The sequence below is a fragment of the Balaenoptera ricei genome, chromosome 9 (assembly GCF_028023285.1).
Source record: "Balaenoptera ricei isolate mBalRic1 chromosome 9, mBalRic1.hap2, whole genome shotgun sequence".
In the NCBI taxonomy this organism is placed as follows: Eukaryota; Metazoa; Chordata; class Mammalia; order Artiodactyla; family Balaenopteridae; genus Balaenoptera; species Balaenoptera ricei.
This window is the reverse complement of record NC_082647.1, coordinates 112,649,793-112,671,965: the sequence shown is the minus strand read 5'-3', so window position 1 is coordinate 112,671,965 and position 22,173 is coordinate 112,649,793. Positions and strand designations below refer to the sequence as shown.

The window sequence follows — 22,173 nt, the reverse complement described above, 5'->3', positions numbered from 1 at the left end:
CTCATTGGCTGTCCTTCAGACCTATTCTACACCCTATAATAATTTTGAATTTTCCTGTGTTATATATTCTGACTCTCTAATTCTTTTGACTACTTGGCCAAACTAAAATATGTTTCAAAACTAACTTTGGTTTTAAAATATATTTCTGTAACTTATTGCATTGAAGAATTAAATGAGTTGATCTATTTCAACTGAAAACAAAAAAGAAAGAAAAAAGAGGAGAGAATACATAAAATATTCCATGTACTGTGACAAAGACTTAGCCCTCACGTAGCTTGCAAACCTGCAGGGCCGGTGAGCTCTGCACACCAACAATGATAATACAGAGCAGCATGGAGTGAGTCTCCTGAGAAGTGAGCTTAGTGCTTTTGATCTCAGTTGTACTGAGAGGTCGCTTTCACCCACGAGACTTGAAGGCCGTGACGTTTTAGCTGAGTCCTGAGGAAGGGTTCGCTGGTTATGATTCTTCCATAATTTCTGCAAGGAAATTATTGCTATTAAACGTGGCAATTCTAAAAAATTTTCAAGGAAGAATATGAGGATAAACCCAACTGAAAATATCCTACTGGCATAAAATTTTATTTCTCCTTTGAAATGTACATCTGAATTTTGGAATGTTTTATGAAACATTCTTGCTAAAGAATAAAATGCATTCTTCTGGGTCATTCTTCAAGGATAGTAAAGAGAAATCTGGCAGCATTTTAAAAATTTGATGTAGAACATACCATTTAACTTGAGTAAATTTGGGAGCATGCCATTCTACCTCATCTTGCTGTTAATTAGTGTTTTTAAGGAAAGGAAATTGAACGGATTATGTAAAAGAATTGGACACTAACTGTACTTCCCCAAATTGGCCACTAGAGGACCCCCAAGGTTGCAAAGTTTCTTCTTTGGATGCGGTTTCATTTTTTAACAGAATCTTAACCTTTTAACACAAAGAAAGATTTTCCATTTTTATTATGAGATATTGATACAAAATGTATAATGTCATATGTAACATATAAAGCAAAATAACAAGGAAATGCCTGTGCATCCCGGGCCTAGCTAAGGACATAGTATCGTATCTTTCAAGCCACCTGTATATTCATCCCAACCCCATCTCCTCTGTCTCCTTCCCCAACCCAGAAGTCATCACATCAGACTTCGTGCTTATCCTTTGCTTGCTTTGCTTGGTAGTTTGGCTACATATACTTGAATCTCTAAACAAAATGTTATGTCCTTTCCACAGTACCACACTGAGCAAAGTAGAGAAGAATGCATACAACATGACGTCATTTGCACAAGGTCCAAAACCCAGAAACACGTAAACTTACTTTGTGCCCAGTAGAGTAGAGTACCATCCTATTCAAAAGCAAATATGACTCTTCCTTTGTTTCCTCATCTTAAACTTTCTTAAAGGGAAATATGTTTATATGAGATCATCTTTAAGGTTCTCATAACCCATGACACTTAGGACAGACACTGTCCCTGTCCCTACTCCTTCAGTGGAAGCCGCATTTCAGACAGAGTCAAGGCTACTGCCTCTTGGGTTCAGGTGGCTGGAATCACCAATTTCCCCAAAGGGTAAATGTTTTCAAATTTTCCTCATTCATTGATTTTGTATTCTGGCCACCATGTCATTTGGCGTGCCCAATGTATTAGTGGTGATTATACTAATAGTTTTAAAAATAACTTTTAAAATTGTAGAACTGAATCTGATCATTATAGAAAAAAAGTACAGAAAAAATTAATAACAATACAAATATAACTAAATTTTTACACAGAAACATAGGCATTATTAATATTTTGACATATTTCCATCTGTCATCCTGAATCTTGTTTGTGTATATTTATATAGCTATGATCATGCTACATATATAATCTTTACTACCTTAACATTGCTACATCATCATGGGTACATGTTTTTATGAACTCATCAGGATTTTTTATTTGTGTAGATGTACTGTCATTGACTAGTTCGCTTAGGTTACATACGTAAACTCTTTCCATTTTTTGCTATGATAAATAATGCTGTCAAACACTTTTTAAGTGAATCTTCTTCTAATTTGGAGTTATTTACTTAAGGGAGACTCCTTGAAATGGATTATGAGGTCAAAATATATAAACATTCTTAAGCATGTTGCAAAATCCTTTCCCGGAAGTATTATATAAATTTACAGTGGAACCAGAGTTTATGTCCAGTGTGTATGCATGCACACCTTCAATGCTAGCCTTAAAGCTCACCAAATAGCATATTCTTTCCTTCCAAATGTGTTTATTATAAAAACAATTCAAATATGTTTGTCAAAAGTAGAATGCCTCTTTCATTTTCAGGGCCAGTATTGAAAAGTGATATATGTTTTAGACTTTACCGCCAAACGTGCATGAATTTCTGCCTGTAGGTAGCTGCATGTTCCTGTGTGTGCATGTGTGTGGGGGGCGGTGTTGGGTTGACAGGTGCAATGGACATTTTCCCAGGCTCTATGCAAGGCTATGAAATCTTTTTTAACGGCTGCGTGATATTCCACTACAAGCTATATCATAGTTTACGTAGGCCAAGTAGTTACTAAAATCTTTCCTATTGTTAAAAAAATACAGCAATAAACATCCTCCACATATATCTTTGCACAGTTTTATGCATCCATTTCTGTAGTACAAATCCTTAAAAGCAGAATTGTTGCATGAGTTTTCTCATTAAAATTAATAAAATATTTTCTGATTTGGTAGTGATGCCCAGTTATTAAAAGATATTTAGAGTTAAGGAACTCAAGACATTAGTTCAGTTTCCACTGAGGTTCCTAACTTCTAACTTGGGCCTAGTTTAGGAACTAGAATCCACAGTATCCATTGGCTTCAACAGTTCTTGGAGCTCAGGCACTGAGTAGGAATTCCAAAAAAAAAAAAAAGATAAAAAGTCAATTCTCACTTATAATCTGTGTCAAGCAAACAAAGTGAGACTAATGTAGGAATTCCCTCCCCCCCATTTTTTTCCAAATCTGTTTTTTCATCCTACTCTTAAATACTAGAGCCATGTTCTTTGCAAGAGCTTATTATAAAATGAGATGGAAGAGAAGTTTGTTTTCTGTTCGTAATTATTTTGTGGCCCACATTGTTTCAAAATGCCTGGCATTCAGGAGTCATCAGTGCAAAGTGCCTGACTATAGAATGATGTGTAACAGCAGATCTGTGCAGACTCAGGATCCAAAAGCATGGAACCTTGCCCTTTCCTAAGAAAAGGGGGAGTGTTTTTCTTTTGCCATGGACCACGTGGGCTCTCACATATGCGCGTCTCAGCTGGTCCAGCCCCTCCCTTTACCAACGAGGACACTGGGGCTTGAGCAGGAAAGAAGCACGTCCAGGTGACAGAGCAGAGGCTGCGCCCTCCGACCCCGTACCCGGTGCTTTCCAGACACTGTTTGCCGTTTGGTTTCCCAAACCAGCCTGGCGCCTCCACCGTGCTGTCTTCCACTAAATCATAATCTTTTATTTCAGGACTTCACCCAGTTTCGTATTCACTGTGCCTTTACCTCTGTCGTCTCTCTGATGAAGCACTTGCAAATAATGAGTAATTGTCCAAAGTGACCTCCAGGCACCCCTGGGCCAAGGCCTGAGTTGGAAGAAGGGGCCGCCCTGCCCGTCCCCGGGTGCGCTGCACCTTTAACAAACTCTGACCACAAGGCAGGTTCAAGACGGGCTATGAATAGCAGTTCCTTACACTAGCCCACACTTCTGCCTTTTCTGAGAACTTTCACATCGACTCTCTCATTTGTTTTTCAAAGCAGTGTGATGAAGCCAGAGGTGCGGGAATAGGTTCTCTCCCCACTTTACAGATGAGGAGGTTGAGGCAGAGTAAATTATGTAAGAGCCCCAGGTACTCATTCCATGAGCAGTTAGGAGAACAGCTCCAGTCCCCAGGGCAGCCTCTGGCCAGTGAGTGCTTCCTGGGCGTCAGCCTTGCTCTGATGGGGCTGTCGGCTCCTTTCTGTGTCCCCTCCCAGATGCAAGAGGTGAAGGTTCCCTGAGAACAGAGGGAGAAAAACATATCCTCTAGAGCATGATGATGGTAGGAGTGAAACTAATTCCTGAGCAGATCCTGGGGATCTTACCACATCTTACCACATTCAGGGAAGCAGCCCAGTGGCCAAAGTGACTCTGGTCTTATTTAGATTTCTCACAGAACGATCAGCAAACCAGTCACAGCTCACAGGCCCTCCTTCCCCTCAGCTGTGCCCCCTCAGCCTTCTCAGGCCTGCCTCCTTCTCTGTCCACACATGCACTAGGCCAGCACTTGGCCCGGCTAACACGGCCCCCCGCCCCCTGCAAGGGAGCTGCAAATCCCCCCACCCTTGACTTGGGCAGAGGTGGCTCAGAAAGCTCCCATCCTGTGTCCAGGGTCACAGGGCTGGCGGGGGCAGCCCTGAAGGCCGATGCCAGCCCTCGGACACTCTGAGCCCACACCTCCCTCTGTGTCCCTCTCACACCCTCCGGCTCTTACTGTGCATCAGTGATCTTTGCCCCACTTGGGTTCTGTAAACCTCTAGTTGTGCATTTAAAAACTTCACTCCTTAATGTGAAAGCTGTCAGGAGTCAAGCCTGTTTGAGTTCTGCTAGATCTGTACCTGACACAGAATAGCTCTCAATAAACGAGGGTCCAAGTGACTTGAACTTGCACTACACCCACACCCTGAACAATGTAGACCACCCCAACCCAGCACAGCTCTCCCAGCTCGGCTGGCAGTCTGGGTGTCAGGGCCTTCTGGGTCGGGTCAGTTCCGCCACCTGCCAGCTCGGTTGTCTCTGGGCACATGACTTAGACTTTTTCTGAGGCCCCAGTGCCTGCATCTATGAAATGGGCATGATACCAGGACCAGCGACCCAGAGTGTTGGGAGATTAAATCAGTCAACTCATGTAAGTGTCATAAAGGGCACACACTCAGTGAGGATTTGTCAGGCTTGTGGTACAGAGAAAGAACGTGTGCACACTGGGATTCTAATCCACGTATGCATGACCTATAGTCTACATATAACACTGTTTTCTCCATGTTTTCGTTATTTTCTGTTTAGCTTTTCATTACACACCATCTGGGCTCCCTCCTTCTAACTGATTTACTAAAGTTCCTTATGTTTCTCAAGTTATTTAATTTCTATTTTATTATGCTTTGCTGAGCAAAACCAATTAGTTGTAAACTTAGGCAACAATTTATTCAAATTTACCCATTAGTGAACCAACTCTAGGCTTATTTTGGGAATTGGGTACCAGAGAAGGTGTTCAAAAGACTAGCAGCTATGGAGCAAAGGCAAACGTGAAGACGTCGCTTATTTTCAAATGGTTTCCTGTTTCTCTCGCTTTCCTTCAATGGGGGAGTGGGTTTGAACGTACAACTGCTCTGGAAATTCTCTTAGAGCCTGTACATTTCAGTGTCTTTAATATCTTTGTTTCTTCCATCTGAAAAACCGTGTCACCCATCAGCCGCAGGTCTGCAGAGTGTCCCCCAGAGACTATTCTCCTCTTGATATAAGGTCAACATGTTGCACTTAAGATGGAAAAAAGTCCCCCTGTGATGTCCCTGCCAAAGGGTTAAATGGAATAGATTTTAGAAGCAGCGTGGGTGAGGACTTTCGTTTTCAAATATGTGGCAGTTTATTATGCAACTGAATTCATTTCTCAGGCCTAAGCAGCTTCTCTTTAATCCAGTCCACTAGTGCATGGGTGCTATTTTTAGATATGATGTAATATAATATTATTATTATAACGTAATGTATAATACCGTTTAACATCAATAACCTGTATGCCACAAGGCACATATAGTGGGGCGGCGTTTTATATCAAGCCCTTCTTGTGATTGACACATCACTTGTTTCCACCTTTGACTTCTTAACTGCTCTGATGGAAGGTTATGACTTCAGAGACATTTTCATTCTGCAGGTGTTTTAGGGGCAGTGGAAAAAACCTCTCATGCAGAGGAAGGGGATTTCCTTTGTAACATGCATGGAAGCTTTAATGAATGTTTGGGGAGAGACATGACACATGAATGATTTTGCCCCATTTTTTTGTTACCTCTCTGACATACAGCTGCAATTCTTTAAGAAAATTCCAAGAAACCCTGAAGGGCCCTGCCTGGAATTGGACCGCAGTGGTTTACTCACCCAGGTTCCTGCAACAAACCTGAAACAGAGACTTCCAAACCTGGCTGCCCACGGGAGTTATCTGGAGAGATTAAAAACCCCAATTCCCAGGTTACACCGCTTGCCAATTAAATCAGAATGTCTGGGGGTAGGAGTAAGGCATCAGTACCTTTTAAAAATCCCCGTGAGTTGTCAGGGCGCAGCAGCGTTTGGAAACCACTGTCTGTCTTCACCTCTCTCAAGCTGCCTGTCCTGGACGAACTGCATTTTTCGCCTGCCAGGCTCCTATTTTGTACAGTTCTTATTTCTTTAAAATCTTACATGCTCAATTAATTGAGCACCTACTAAGTGCTAAAGACTTGCCAGTTGCTTCCACCTTCACTGAATCCCTTTGACGCCCAGGTCCTGGGAGGCCATGTGCGCTCTTGGGCTGCAGCTGGCCGAGACAAGGACAATCTCACAGCTGGCAAAGAGGTCCAGGCAGGCCTGGCTCCCTGATTTTCCTGGCCTCACAAGATCCATTAACTTGCACTGCTTACTCTGCTGTTGCCCTTGATGTGCTTGCCCTTCACTTTGTCTGCATCGGGGTCCCCTGTTTTATGGCCTGCAAGCCAGCTAGTCGTAGACGGATGCACTTGGAAGAGACACGGGACTATATTGGTGCAATTCCTACCTGATACGTCATTTCCCCTAACGTGCTGATGCCAGGGGCACATCATCCGTGCCCAGAAGGACACCAGAGGACCTGCCTGCCCACAGACACAAGTAGAATCTGGCCTCCCTCCTGCCCATGCCCTTGAGCTTGGTACTGTCACCCCTCTCGTAGCTGAGGCCCAGATTTGCGCCCCGGCCCCTGAGCCCACCCCGTTCGTTGCCCCGCCCTCCGCTGTCTGCCCGTCCCTGACTCTGTACGGAGCAGCCTCCCTGAAGCTCCGTAGTCTGAAAATTCCTCCTGCGGTCAGTGGTGCTTGCAGGTTTCCTTGGCTTACTGGGCGTGTGGAAAGCACGGGCCGAAACCAGGGGACCCTCAGAGGAGCCGTCCCTCTGCCTTCCGTGGGCGCTCGGTCCTTGCTGCTCTTGCCTTGCGTCTGGGCCTCCATCGAGGATAAGGACCCTCGCCAGAGGATGCCGCACTCCCGAGGAGGGGCCATGGGGCGGCCGGGGCAAGCTGAGCCCTGGCCCTCTCCTTGCCGCGGCGCCAAGAGGACCCTGAGAGCTGAACTTCACAAAGATGGGTGTCATCTGAGGGAGCCTTGTGATTTGCAGAGAGCGTGTCCTTGCTCTTTGAAAACAGTCTCAAGCTCACATTCTTGCTCGCACCTGAGGACGAGGCTGCATGCCTTCAGCAGCACTGGGACGGGGCCCACCTCTTCCTCAGGAAGTAATCCATGGAAAGGGTTGTATATGCTGTAAGAATGGCGAAAACAGTACTTATTATTCACACTTCTCTAAATTACCCATTAAAATATTTCTCTTGGACGTTTGCTTGCCTTTATAGAGAGGGATTTTATACCCACCCTGAAAAACCCTGCCAGACCTTCTTGTGTTTTTCTTTTACTCTCTCTCTCTGGAGGGGAAAAGGACCAGGGAAACCGAGGAGTAAGCAGAATTGAGTTAAATTTGTGCAATTTCAGGAAATTATATGAAATCAGTACTTTAACGGTGGCAAGAAATAAATACTATTTAAAAATCACAGTTGTGACTGATATTGGAGTTGGTGTCACAGAGCTCCGTGTGGGACCCAGGTCCACTCTTTGGTAGGGAAAACCTGTCCGCCTTCATTAGAAAACAGAGCTCAACTGTGAATCATGTATGTAAAACACATGCAAATTGAAACAGTAGAAAAACATGGACCTGAAGTTTCTTTAGTCCTAGAGCAGGGCTGTCATCTGCACATCTCTGCCCCCTGCCTGCACGCTTTCCTGTCTGGCAGCCAGATTTCCAGACCTGACGTGGGACAAAACCTTTAGACTGCGTCCTCCTTTATGTTTTCATAGTTGGGTGCTGGTGACCGTGACTATTTCACAGATTGTTATTTTCCTTTCCTTCCTTGCCCTCTTTCCTTTAGCTCTGCAAATATTCCAGGGTACACCGGTAAGGTTCATTTCACAGCCACCCATCCAGCAAATTCTGATCATCCATCAACGACCCCCTCGCCGGATTCAGGAGTGCACCAGTAAGTATGAGTCCTATTACTCAGTGCGCTCAGATACACGGTGGGGAGGTGTCCTAATGATGATTATCCCACTAAAGAGCGATTCAGTACTAAGAGTAAATTTACGTTGTTTAAAAAATAGGGTGTCGAGTCCAAAAAGACAGAAGAGTTCATTCCCCACTGTTGTCGCTCCAAGGAGCCTATGAAGGTATTTAATGCATCTTAGGTGGACGACATCTTCGCCTCTTGGGCTCAGCTCTGCATACACATCCCCCTTCTGCATTATCCTCAGCACACGCGTGGAACACACAGCACGAGACACGTATTCACTTGTGAATAGCCACCTTACTTTTCACAAAAGACAGCATTCGGTAGAAAGCCATATATATTTCTAAACACTGTTTTGCAAATTGAAAACAGGAGACATCTGATGGGAGTTTAGCGCAGACCCCGTGTTTTGAAGCTGCCAGTGAGAAGTGGCGCATTACTGCTCATTATACCTCAAATTTGAAAGCATCTGATGGACGTCCTGGCCTTGCAAATAAGATGACACAGCTCTGAAGATGCAAATGCGGGGTCCAGAGGCCGGCCCCGTGCCAGTAAATAAGCTCTCGCGGTGGGTCGGTGGGTGTGCGTCTGGGAGGGGGACCGACGCGGCCCCCCGCCTCCATGGGTGCCTTTTCTCCTTTTTGGTGGAGAATCCACTCATTCCTGAAACATTCATTGAGCACCCACCCTGGGCCAGGCACTGCTGAAGGCTCTGTGCTCACAGGGTTGAGCAGGAAAGCTCCAGGCTCTCAGGAACCTACGTTCTGGCGTGAAAGACAGAAGCAAAGAGGCACACAAGTATCTGAAGAAATGAATTAAAACGATTTTGGAGAGAGACACATGCTGTGCAGAAGAAAAGGCAGGGTGACGTCGGAGAGAGAGCCTGGGCAAGGACCCAGGAAGCTGGGTGGTCAGGGGGGCTGGTGGGTGCTGACCTTCAGGCAGAGTCCGAGCTCCTGCCTTGATGGGCTTCCTGATCATCCCGAGAGGCAGGATATGGCGGGGCCTCGTGGACCTTGGCCCGCGGTTCATACATCAGTTCACTAGTCGTACACTCGTGTGCGTGTGGTTCGTTCATATGTTCTTTCTTTGTGTCAACAAATGTTTACGGTGCCAGGAATTCACAAGAGTTAGACCCAGTTTGCAAGGAGCTCCCAGTCTAGCGGTGAGCGAGGGATAAACAGTTACCCTGGAGGGTGCCCAGTGTTGTCATAGTGACAGTCACTTAACAGCTGAGGGCTTCTGGGACGCTGCCCTGTAAGGACTGACTGGTATCATCAACCCTGTGACCCTGTGAGGAAGCTCTCTTGTTTTCCCATTTGACAGGTAAGGAAACTGAGGCTCCAGGCCAGCAGGGCATCAGTGTGGGTGCAGCGAAGACTTCACGGAGGGAGGAGGTGGTCCACACCGTGATTCTCGGGGCAGTGGGCTTCGTCTCACAGATACCCGAGGGCAGGCCTCTGCCTGCCCCAGGCAGCCCTCATCGCACGGCCGTGGGGTCTTAGGGAGGCGGCTCTCAGGCCGCCGCCAGCTGCCGTGTGAACTGGGTGTAGAGAGCCACGTGGTAAGGGCAGTGACCGCAGGACGATGGGGCGTGTCGTCAACTGAGCTTAGCTCTGACAGTTTGACAACTGGCCGCCATCTCTGGGCCAACCGGTGGGAAACATTTTAAAGAAAGTCATTGGCTTTCTAGGCTGGTGTTTTGCATTCAGTCTGTTTTCTCTCAAGACACATTGTCAAACGTCACACAAATTCCAAAGGAAGGGCTGGTAGAAATTTAGACACAGTATTTTACTTCCTCTGAAGGACCTAAAGAAACAACATCAAAATTAAATTCATCCTTATATCTGTCGTTTAGACTTATTGCCCAGAAGAGCTAGGGTAACGCCCTGCGTCTGGGCAATTCACGATGGAGGAGGGACCAAACTCGAGGATACTTTTTCTGGCAAATGCAGCCGGTTCTCACCCGTCGCCGTTTTTGTCCACAGCCCATCTTCTCACCCCAAATCTCTCAGACCTCGTCCCCGACAGCCTCGTGGTCTGGCGTGTTTCTGCAGCCACGTGAGCCAGCTGTCCAAAGTCCCTAGTATATTTCAGAGGAATCTTTATTCCTACGTGGGGAACTAGCCTCCACCGCTACTACTCCTGTTCCTACTGTGATCACTGCTGCTACTTGAGAAAAGAGCCTGAGTCTTTAGGCCATTTGTGGTAATGGCCACAGCAGCAGATTCAGGCCGGTTGCTGACCCCTGGCAGGCCCGCACTCACCCCACACATACTGCACACACAGCTGTCACCTACCGTCCCAGAGTGGGGACCAAGGACCCGTGGAGCTGTCTTCTCCGGGGTTCTCATTCTCAGGGTGCACAGTGGCTCTGGAAACACAGGCAGTGGCAGCGATACACGTGTCACCCACTATGTGACATGAAATGACGGACTTGTGTTGGGCTGGGAGCCCAGATCGCCCCTGCGTCGCCCCAAACGAGGGCTCCTGACGTGGCAGTGGGGCTCTGCGGTGAGAACGCACAGTGGGTATGTAGATTTTTAAAAGCACTCTGCTGACACAGGCCAGCGACCTGCAGCAGGGTGGCCAGCGGTCTGCACCTGTCCTGGCCCCTGTGATCAGAAAAAGTCAGGTCTCTGAGGTTCTCCGTGGTGAAGTAGTGCCTCTGATTTTTTGTGACACTACATTTAATGTGTTTTTGTTGTCGTTGTTTTGCTTTTCTCTTTGCTAAAAATTTCCAGCGACCGTGAGAGTCTGAGTCTCTGTCTGATGAGAATCATGAGAACTTAGTGAGCTGACTGCCTCCTGATCCTCTTTGTTTCTCCCGCTGTTCCTGAGAAGCCGCCTGCCCAGGGCCTGCCCAGGGTGCTCCGGAGTGCCAGCCGCCGATGCGCCCCCTCGCGGCTCTCCTTCCATGGAAAGCTGGCTCCACCCTGTGGTGGCAGCAGCCCTTCTCCTTCCCCCGCAGAGGGGCCGCCCTGCTGCTCACCAGGCCCCCGGCCTACCTGCTCCAGTGGACCACCACCCCCGTGTCCTCCCCCCACTTCGGAATCACTACTCCCACCACTACTTCTGTTTCCTTCTTCCCAGAAAGACAAGCTCTCACGTGCCTCAATGGTTCTTCCTTCCCTGTGAGCTCCGGCTCCCCTTCAGCCCTGTTCCCTCCCTGCTGGCTGGCCAGGCCCAGGGCCTCCCTACTGGAGACTCAGACCTTCCCCTCGAGCAGCCGTCCTGCTTCTCCCTCTCCTCCCGGTCACTTCTAAGCCTCTTTAAGAAGCGAGCAGCCACCCTGCCCTCCCTCGCTGCTCCACGCCCTCCCAGCCCTCTCCCTCCTCCGGCTCTCGGCTCTCCTCTCGCAGTCACATGAAAAGCTCCCACAGGACAACCGGGGGAGGGACTGAGGGCCCCTTTTCCCGCCCAGGGCAAGAACGGCGCACTTGCGGTGGAGTTTGTGGCCGATGGGCTGCAGTGGTGGTTTGGGGTTGAGCGGCTTAGGCCTTGAATGTCAATGCCAGGGGAGGGAGGGCCATGCAGTCCCCATAACACACGCTGAGGGTGGTGTGCAGGACACCAGCAGTGCCCTAGGATGGGTATTGCTGAGAGGAGATGTAAAGGAGCAAGGAAGGGGTTATGGGACAGGGGTTCAAGGCGGGGAGACGGGGGTGCAGGAGATGGGTCAGAGGGATGCTGTGAGTCCCCAGGTCTGAAGGTAAGGGCGTCCACTCCTGTTTCCACCACAGCTCAGTGTTTCCTGTGCATCCTTCACACCGGAATTCAACCTTCACAGAAGCAGGAGTTCTCATTTCAACAGCCTTTTTTCACAACATAAGAAAAAAATATTGTTACTTCATGATAATCACGGTGTAAAAACAGCGTGCTTGAGATTCATTTGCCGTGTCCTCTGTAACTTCCGCCACATACGAGCATCGCGGTGTGTGTGTGTGTGATTCAAGTAGCAGCAAATTCATGGAAGAATTGCTACAGGCTGTGTGCAGCTGTTCAAGAGAGATGGCATGACCCAGGTCCATGCTGAGGTGGACACCTCTGGACACAAAAGTGTTTGGAAAGCATCATTTGCATACATAGTATTCTACATTTTCATGGTTATTTCCTTTCTGTTAATTCTCACCAGAAACTTGGTAGGGCATCATTTCCATTGGAGAGATGAGAAGACTAAGGTGTGGGTTGAGAGCATCATGAGGGAGACACCAGGGTACCCCACCTGCAGGGTGAAGCCAGCTCTCAGCTCTGCATGTGGCCTCTCCTGCCTCTGCCCTTGTCTCCCTCTCCCCCTCCCAGCCCTGCCCGCATGCTCCACGCCCTCCCACCTTCCTGTCTCCCTGAACTCTGACCTTTGCACCAGCTGGCCTTTACCGTGACCCTCCTGATTCCTCCCTGACATAGACGCTGGGTGGATGTCCTTCCCCAACCCAGAAAGGTGACTCTACCTCTGGGTGCCCTCACACCCTGAGCCCACCCCCACGGAGGCTTTGTGTGGTAGCCCTGGGTTATTCAGCTGCCTCTCTGCAGCCTCACCTCCTTTTGTCTGTATTTTCTGTATTCTTAGCACCTACTGTAATTCTAGGCACAAAGTAGATTTTCAGTCAATGAAACTGATGGCAATATAATGCATAGAATGCAATCAATGAACTGAATGCAAATAAATGAAATAAAGGAAACAATACACACAAGGACTAACCATTTTCTTTCTGTTCTGTGCTTCTCCTTTCTCTCTCCTCCCCACCCCCGCCCCGACGTGTGTATCATTAGTTGGAGGATAGATGAGGTTATATGCTTTTATTTTATTTTATGTGTCTTTTTCCCCCTCCATTCTGTTACAGCGTCTTACGGAGAGAAATGGCTGTTGACCTCTTCCGTCACCAGGGGCCACTGTCTAGAATGGTCACAACTGTGAAACCCTACAACCCCTTCAATAAGAAGGAAAAGGAAACTGTAGGCTACTGAAAGCGACCTGCCCTGAGTGACACCTGAGCCTTGGGGAGGCGCCACGCACAGTACAATGGGGAAATAAAAGAAATCAAATAAAGCATGTTCCCAGTGTGTCTGTACAAGTTGGACAAGGTTTCGTGGTGCCAAGGTCTTCTGGAAGCCCCCAGCAGCAGAGGTGTTATTTTAGAATATTCCTCTTTAGAGTTGGAATGCTAGGCTACCTAGAGGTCTGGGGTTCATGTGGGGATTTTAACTGTGGAGCCTAGATCACAGATTCTATGATCACAGATTATCCAGTCCAAGGCCCATATGCTGTCGATGAGAAAACTGAATATGAAGAGAGAAAGTGGCATTCTTTTCACACAGAGCGTATCACATGGGGACAGCGCCTGTGATACAGAAGACAAAAGCCGGCCTTTGCCTGGCTCCAGTGTTTCTCTTTCTGAGAGACAGGCGTACCCCAGGCTCCATGAGGGTCTGAGGCAGGAGTGACCACACATAACCACATTAGGGTCAGCGTGTGGCCTGGCTGGGCCGTGACCAAGTGGAGCTCCAGCTCCAGAATCTCTCAGGCCTGGATGCGGGCTGTGTGGGATCCCTCCATCCTCCCACACGTGGTTACATTTGTATCCACACGTCTGTAGATCCCGTTAGCTTGCATAAACCTTAGCACATTTGATCCACAACCCCACAGCAGGCATTTTTCAAATCTCTTGCTATTTTATGAATAAGCGTACTGAGACTAGGAGAAGGGAAATACTGATCAAAGGTCACACACTCATAATTAGCAGAATTAGAACTAGAACCCAGGCTTTCCGGATTTAGAACCTTGGCCACTCCATTTCTTGGCACATGGAATAACCTTCCCTGAGTTATTAAAAAACAAACAGAGACAGAATGCCTTCTCCTTCTCCCAAGAGATTCAGAATGAGATAGGGATCCCACAGAACTCCAAACAGATGTGTAAATCGTCTGGGGGTAGTTTGGCCCTGCTTTCCCGTCGGAAGGGCAAAATCAGCTGTTTTGGCTCGGGAATCACCTATTGCCTGAGCTGACACCTCTACAGACCTAGACGCTGACTGCAGACGCCCCCTGCACACTGCCTTTCTGCCAGGACGCACAGGAAGGCAGGCGTCCACCCTCCATCCATCCTGCGGAGCTGACTGGCCTTCACAGAAAAGGAATGGCTTCACCTGAACCCGATCGTGCAGTGTAATTATTTTCAGAAAGAGCAATTCTATCAAAAAATCGGACTAAAACAAAAATCTTCATCTCTGCAAGATTCTCACCCAAACACAGATGGGAAGGATGAGCCGTGTCCAGGGGGTAGATGAACTCAGGGACCTGAGATCACATTTTGCGGTAAACATCCCCGGCAGGTCACTTTGTCAGGAGGCGTTGTTGCTCCAAATCCGAGGCACCTGTTTATCATTCTGGGCCTTTCTATGGCAAGGCACCAGCAGCACCCCGATCCTAACACCCTGCAGCCTGTGATAACTGTTTCCATCCTCCACGGTGCAGATCCCTGGGCACCCATCAGAGCACTGAGCACCTCCAAAGCTGCTTCTAGAAGGATGCTGGCCTTGTCCGCAGCATCCCTGGACCACATCCAGAAGAGAGATGGCAGCTCTTCATCTTCACAACACCTGGCTCAGACTTTCCACCCGTGAAGCTCAAATGCAAACCCTGCTCACCACAGATCCAGGGTCCAAAGCCAACATAGCAACGCCAGTGTCCCTGGCCCTTACCTCCAAGTGCAAATTGTATGACTTGGGTTTCCATGGTCAGCAACTGAAAACCATAAAAATCAAGGAAGATAGCTTCAGGGATTTGCATCTGCTCTTCAAGTTCTGAATTCTGGTCTTGGATGATTCTGATACTTGCCCTCCGCTCCTGTCCCCAAGCCCAGGCTTTCCTACAGTGTTACTGCCTCAGCTTTCATTTATCACCAGGGATGACACAGACACAGAGAACCTCTGCAGCTTTTGTAAAACATACGTGGAAGAGAGTGTCGGAAATTATTAAAGAGTTCACTTGGAAGAGAAAATGCACACTAGTGAGCTTATTCTAGCAAATAAATATATTGCAATGTAATATTGTAAAAACATTACACAAGTGTAACACTATGAAAAATATGACACTCATGGGAGAGCAGAAGAGAGAATCTAGAAATGGACGGATAAAGAAATCATTTTAAACCCCTGAGCCCAGGACAGATTTTTTTCAATAGATGATATAGAGACAACTATTTGGAAACAAAACAGAAAGGAAGATTCAGGTCTCACCCATAGAACAAAAGAAAACTGCTCCTGGAATACAGCTTTAAATGGATAATTTACAGCCTTCGACAGGTGACCTCGAAATACAGAAGAACTGGTTTATAACATGTGGATAATGGAAAATTTTTCCAAAAAGGCCGCTGAAGCCAGAAATCATGAAGAAAAAAATAACTACTTTTAATATTAAAAAATACTGCCAAAAAATTTTAAGACAAACCTGTTGGGAAAATACGTCAGACAGAAGATTCATATCCTCATTCTAAAAACAGCCAATGATACAAAAAAAATTATACCAATAGAAATAAGACAAGGGATATTAACAAATACATTCAAAACAAGAAATATAAGTGGCCAATAAGTAAATGTTGGAGTATTAGAGAAATAACAGTAGTATTTCTCTTTTCACCCATGGTCGGCACTCGTGGGAAGAGATCCGTATCTTTACCTTCCACTAGTCGGTCTTGACATTGCTAACACCTTTCCAGAGGGCATTTGGCAAAATGCTTCAAGAGCTTTTGCCAGGTGGCATAAGTTCAGACTTAGCAATTTCACTTTTAGGATTTTGTCAAGCAAATAATTTCAGCAGTGAGCAAATATATTTTACAAAGGAGTTGAAGGTACAGCATTTCATAACTGAGAAATTAGAAACAACTCAATGCTCATCAAGAGAAAATTTAATAAACTGCCTTCCATGAATATACCAAAATACAATACACGCCTTAAAAGATGATGGGGCTCTCTACGTATTTATTATCACGGAAAGATATACATGCAATTATTGGTAAGTGCAAAAAGCAGAATTTACAACAGTATATTTAATTATCTTAATTTTATATGTGAACATATAGAATAATGTGGGAAAATGTAAAAAAAAAAGTTAATAGTTTTAATTCTGTATTTTATACTGTTACTAGAGTAGACATGTATTTCTTTAAAGTTGGAAAATTTGAAAAGTCATATAAAGACAATATCCTTCAAACTTCAAAACCCCTTATAAAGGAAACTACCCCCCCAAATTGCTTTTATGAATTGAGTACCAGGAAAACATTTGTCCCTCTTGAAGAAGTGGTGTCTGAGTATGCGGATTATGTAAGCCATCCGTCTCAATCTTTTCTAAATTTTGATGATTTGTAATATACACAGGAGTGAAATTACTGTTCCTGTAAATTGAAAACGCTAAAATGGGAAGTGCTTCCATTTCCCCATGCCTCCCAGGAAGCTCGAAGCGTATTAAGTAAAGAAATTAGCTTAGAAACCCGAACAGGCCTGAACCAGGCGCCCGGTTCAACATGGGTACTCCACCGGCCTCTGGAGGCCTCTGGCACATGCCCAAGTCGGGGACCACTGATTCTGCGGGGCAGTGTACCTGCTTTCCCTTCCTTCCACATGGTTTCAGATTTTTCTGTTTTTACTGTAAGAGCCTTGTACTCTTAGGAGATGCCTTCACCCTTGGGGAAACTGATAAGGTACAGATTACATTAAATTTTTAATGTTTCCCCATTAGTGTTTCATGCAAAATAATGGAGCACTGGCTAAGGAAGGAAAAACCCAAGCCGGGACTGAGTGGTAAAAACCGTCCCAATTGCCTTTTGTTGGGGGCAACCTCCAGCCCTGCTGGTCCTGCCTGAATCAGGTTTGCGGCGGGAGAGGGTCAAGTCACCCAGCAGCCGGAATAACCTGATGACCCAGGACTATTTTCTAATAAGTGAGAATATTCTACAGTAGGCCCATTTGCTCCCCTTAGTCTAGGGTAGACTGTATTGTTTTAATCTCCGGGAATCAAAGAGCTCTGCTTTGCGACCTATAAACTGCTAAAATATAAAAGGCAAAGAAGGAAATGCAAATAACTACAATTAACTGAGGAGCAGGTATGTTTCTCTGCAAAATACATTTTCAGGATTGATTTTTTTAAACATCTGCTGTGAAGACGGAGTTTTCTATCACTATTCTCATTTAAAGCCTGGGAGGCGAGGAGGCATTGTGGCTACAAGCGTGGGTTTAGGATCAGCCTGAATGGGGTCTAAATCCCTCACTGTCCTGGTGAGCTGCTTCACGGCTCTGAGCCACACTTCGGAGAGGGAAAGAACATAATATATTTCTATACTCATAGGATTACAGAAATAGTGCTATGATTGCAATCACAAACATGGGTATGACAGTAGCCACAGCAGTGCTGAGAACCTCGTTCCCTGAGATAGCATGGAAGGTGGGTACCCTTGTCCGGTGCACATTCGTCGTTCAGCAAATATCCCAAGAAGAAACAATGTGTGAGATGCCTGGGGTTCAGGAGTTGTGGGTCCTCATCCAGCATTCACTCTGGAGAACAAACTTGAGACGTAGAAAATGTAAAAACACGTTGGTTGTGCCAAGGAGGCTACAGGCAATAGCGATGTGCCCATCTCTCAGCTCATACACGTACACAGATTATATGGGAATACATGTATATGTACAGCTGATTCACTTTGTTATACAGCAGAAACTAACACACACAATATAAAGCAATTATACTCCAATAAAGATGTTAAAAAAATAAAAATAAAAATAAATCCTTAGTGTCGTAAATTGAGCAATCTTTCTTCAAAAAGCTACGCTGCATTTTTCAAAGTAAAAATATTTCCTATCGTAAGATAGGTGTACTTGTATATACGCATACACACAAATACACTTAACGGATCATCCAGTGGAACTAATTATATATCTTTGCCATAAAAGACCTTGGTTTAGCCAAATTAATGCTGTTCTGGAAAATGGGAATAAATTGTATTGGCTTTGGGGGTGGGTGGTAACAACTGCGAATCCGTAAGAGTACTGGGCATCCAGTAGGCGCACAATATTTTTTTTATAAACTTTCGTGAAAAGGCGATATCTGGGCGCCCTGATTTTTGGTGTTTTTTTCTGACTTTGAGTCACAATCAGTCCTTCTGTGTTCTATCCAAATGGTTCACACACTGCACTGTGGTTTTATCTGATGCGCTGGTATTTTCTTATTATGGTTGGTTTTGAATACACTCACAATTACTGTCATCAAGGCAGTTCCCATCTCACCCTCCTACAATGTAGGTTCCTCACACCCCGGTGCAAACTGACATGAAAGGCCACTCCCGGCCCGCACAGCATACACGCTGATGGCAGGTGCACAGGAAGAGCACCGCCCTCACAGGGCGCTCACCCAGCGTGGGTTTCCAGGCAAACCCCACTGCTGCAAGCTTGTAAACTGGAATGCAAACAGCTTTACGTCCTTGCATTCCCACTTTGGAAATAAAGTGTTAACGTGTTGCATAAATCGATTTTTCCAGTGCTGGCTGACCGCTTTTATGTGTCTTCTGTGGGCAGGGCCAGGAGGTAGCAGACAGAGCAGACTTGGCAATGTGCCCTGGTGGGGGGGTTGGTGGGAAGGAGGGCAGGCAGGTGCGGGTCCCGGGGGCTGTTGGGTGTTAGTGGGGAGACCCCTGGGGATCTGCACAGAGGATGGGGTAGGTGGGGCCCACCCAGTGCCAAGCACAGCCCTGGACTCCCAGGCAGGATTGTGAGTGTCAGGGCAGGTCTGGGGGGCGGCGGGTGGCAGGGTTGACTTGCACTATCAAAGCAGAGTCTAGGAGAAACCCACTCAGATAGCTGGATGGGGAGACCTGAACAGCAACCCCATGGTCTAATTTCGGCAGATCTGATATTTCAAACTCATCTCAGCAGCATTTAACGGTTTAGGGACACCCTCTCTATCCTCAACTAGTTTCCTAAGAGGACAAATGCAACAGCAAGTCTCCCCTGAGAGGGTCACTGAAAGTCACAGTGTTTTGAGCAGGGTGTCCTGGGGGGGTTCCTTACTGAGATGTCCGTAAGCCCACTGCAGACCCTAGTCCAACATGGAAGCTAGACCAAGACCCCAAGGTCACCGTCATTTTGGACACTGCAGTGGAGGACCCTGGATTCTAGAGACACTGTGGCCGTTGGGTCCCCTCCACTCCTGTGACTTGGGTTCCACTTACAGGGATTCACGTCCCCCTCAGCTGAGCTCCGCTGGTGGCGTGGACACAGTGGCTCAACCACCTGGACCCCCCATGAAGAGGTCCACGCAAACTAATCCAGGTCTCGAAGACAGGTCCAGCCTCAGGAGGGGCAGACGGCGTGACCAATGCTGATGCACAAGGAGGGGCTTGTGGCTGCGCCCTGGGGCACAGCTGCCAGTGCACTCTGACCCACATCTCCTCTCCCACCTATTCTGTCATCCAGGTACTGACCAAATGTGTCAGCCTTTAAAAACTCAAGTAAATTCCCTAAGATGTAACAGGGAACTGGTGTATAAAGCACTGCAGCACATCAAAAGATGGATGGATCTGAATCATGCCTGCAAAATATTGGAATCAATCTATCTATCTATCTATCTATCTATCATCTATCTATCGATCTATCATCTATATCTATCTATCTATCACCTATCTATCATCTATCATCTATCTGTATCTATCTATCATCTATCTATATCTATCTATCTATCATTATCTATCATCTATCTATATCTATCTATCATCTTTCTATATCTATCTATCTATCATCTATCTATATCTATCTATCTCTCGATCTATCTATCTGTCTGATAACATCTGTCTATAATTATTCTATTTTAACTTTTCAAGTCCCCTTGAGTTTCTTTTCCCTTTGGGAAAAGAGTTCTCTCTCCTAATTTGTTTATCAAACTAAGGTCAGTAATATGCACTTTAGGTTATCGGTGTTCTTGCTTTTGCTATTTAAAAGAATATGTCTCAACTGCCATCTCGTAAAGGTCACAGAAATCTTAATGTACTTCTAAAACCAGGGGACCAAAAGGCTCAGGTTTCAACACATGTTAAAGTGGGGTGATGCAAATTGCAGAAAATCAGTGGCCTGTGTCTCTCTAAGAATTATTTAATGATGAACTTATCAGCTGAAAAATAAAAGGGTCTCTCTGGAGTCAGCAGGGAAATTCACAAGGGGCTTTCAAAGAGACCTTTTGAAAACAGCAGGAGGATAGGGAAGTAGGTCCACACACCCTGAGTGATTGGGACCTGACCCAAGGCACTGTGGGGACAGAGCAAACCAGGTCCCCAGAGGGGCATGTGTGTCTGTGTGTCTGTGTGTCTGTGTGCAGAGGAAGGCCCTGCAGGGTGCACGGTGGGATGGTGGTTGTTGGGATGTTCCTGAGGGGCCTGCTGGTGGAAAACACCCCCGTATGTGTGATTCCTTTCAGCAGACTCAGATGGGGCTCCTGGTCGCCCGAGGAGGTCTGGCCACTGCCTGTTTGGGGAGCAGAACATTGGAGGTGCCCTCTGGTCTCTGTAGTTGGAGGCAGGGGTCTGCAGAGGCCGATGAGGGAGGCTCTGCCTGGCCTGCGAGTGGCACAGCCGGGTGCCAGGCTGCCCCTCGAGAGGGCCCCTGGGGCTCAGGGGTGGAGGCCACCATGCCGGGGAGGTGAGAGCGCCTGATATTTCTGCAAAGACCAGGGACCTTTGCAGAACCTGTACCCTCTTCTGCTTAAAAGGTGAGGTTGGTGAAGGCGGGGTACAGTGTTTGTGTTGGCTGCAGTTTGTTCACCGTTCCTTTGAATTCTTCATTGTTTGCCCTTCTGGGCACCTGGAGTGGGTACCTGAGAGAAGGTGTTTTTCTTCAGAAATCCTCAGCCCCCTTCAATCACAGTGACCACACCCCTTCCTTCCCCACAGGCCCCACCAAGAGGTAACCCTTTGCATCAGAAGCACCTCTTGTGAGCGACTCTTCACTTCCTGCCTGAGAAGAAAGCAGTGAGTCTGAACTGGAGGGGGCCCAGGAGAAACAGGAGGACAGAGCTTCCCTGGGGTCCAGAGCAGAGAATCCATCCTGGGTACAGGGGTGGAGACCCCAGATTTCCAGCTCAGCTCCTCCTGGGGCCCCTGAATGTGAGAGCAGGGCATTTGCTTCCTCTAGGTCAAAGTTTTCTCCCAAATCTGAATGCTGATTTTTCTAACTTTCTAAATTGACATGGATATCCCGTGAAGACCTATCCCCTTGGGAAGGGGCAGTGGGCTCCATGAGCCCCTCCCTCACAGCTGACTCACCGGCCCCGGTCAAAGTCTGCATTTCCCCAGAGCAGGCAGGGCGGGTGGTGGGGGGGGGCGAGCGGCAAGACTGCACAACACCTGCCTTGATTTGTGGTAAGAAATTTACGTCCTCAGTACTCACAGTTCTCATTTGGAAAACGCTGGGTGGTTGAGGGTGTTAAAGGAGAGAACATACGTAAGTAACTGGTGCATTAGAGACATTCAATAATAGTAACTATTATTATTATTATTAAAAATAACGCTCCTCCGAAACAGACCTTGGCTTCCCTTCTTGGAGTGGATGCACTGTTCACGTAACAACCAGCCCTTCTCCCACCACTAACCGTGTCCTGTGTTCTCCGACCCTGCTCGGCCTCTGCAATCCCAGCGAGGTGGTTACTCCATGACTCACCACATGCTGAAGTCGGAAGCTGAGAGTCACCTGACATCCAGTTTGGATTCTACTTTCTCTCTCTTTTGCTACAGCTCTCAAATAAGCTCTCTTATTTCCGTCTGCTAATATTGCCTTACTTAGGTTTTGTATGTATTGTAATATATTATAGCAATTATCTCATTGTCTTGA

The 22,173-nt window shown here is 46.8% G+C and overlaps 1 protein-coding gene across 1 annotated transcript in view; it reads left to right on the top strand.

The window, feature by feature from the left end:
• SPMIP7 (sperm microtubule inner protein 7) overlaps window positions 1-13,327 on the top strand; it is a 64,003-nt gene extending 50,676 nt beyond the window's left edge. The window contains exons 9-10 of the mRNA XM_059932549.1: window positions 8,174-8,281; window positions 13,153-13,327. Of these exons, the coding sequence (XP_059788532.1) occupies window positions 8,174-8,281; window positions 13,153-13,276 (232 nt within the window). The 3' untranslated portion in view covers window positions 13,277-13,327. The remainder of the gene's footprint in view (window positions 1-8,173; window positions 8,282-13,152) is intronic.
• Window positions 13,328-22,173: the final 8,846 nt, after the last annotated feature.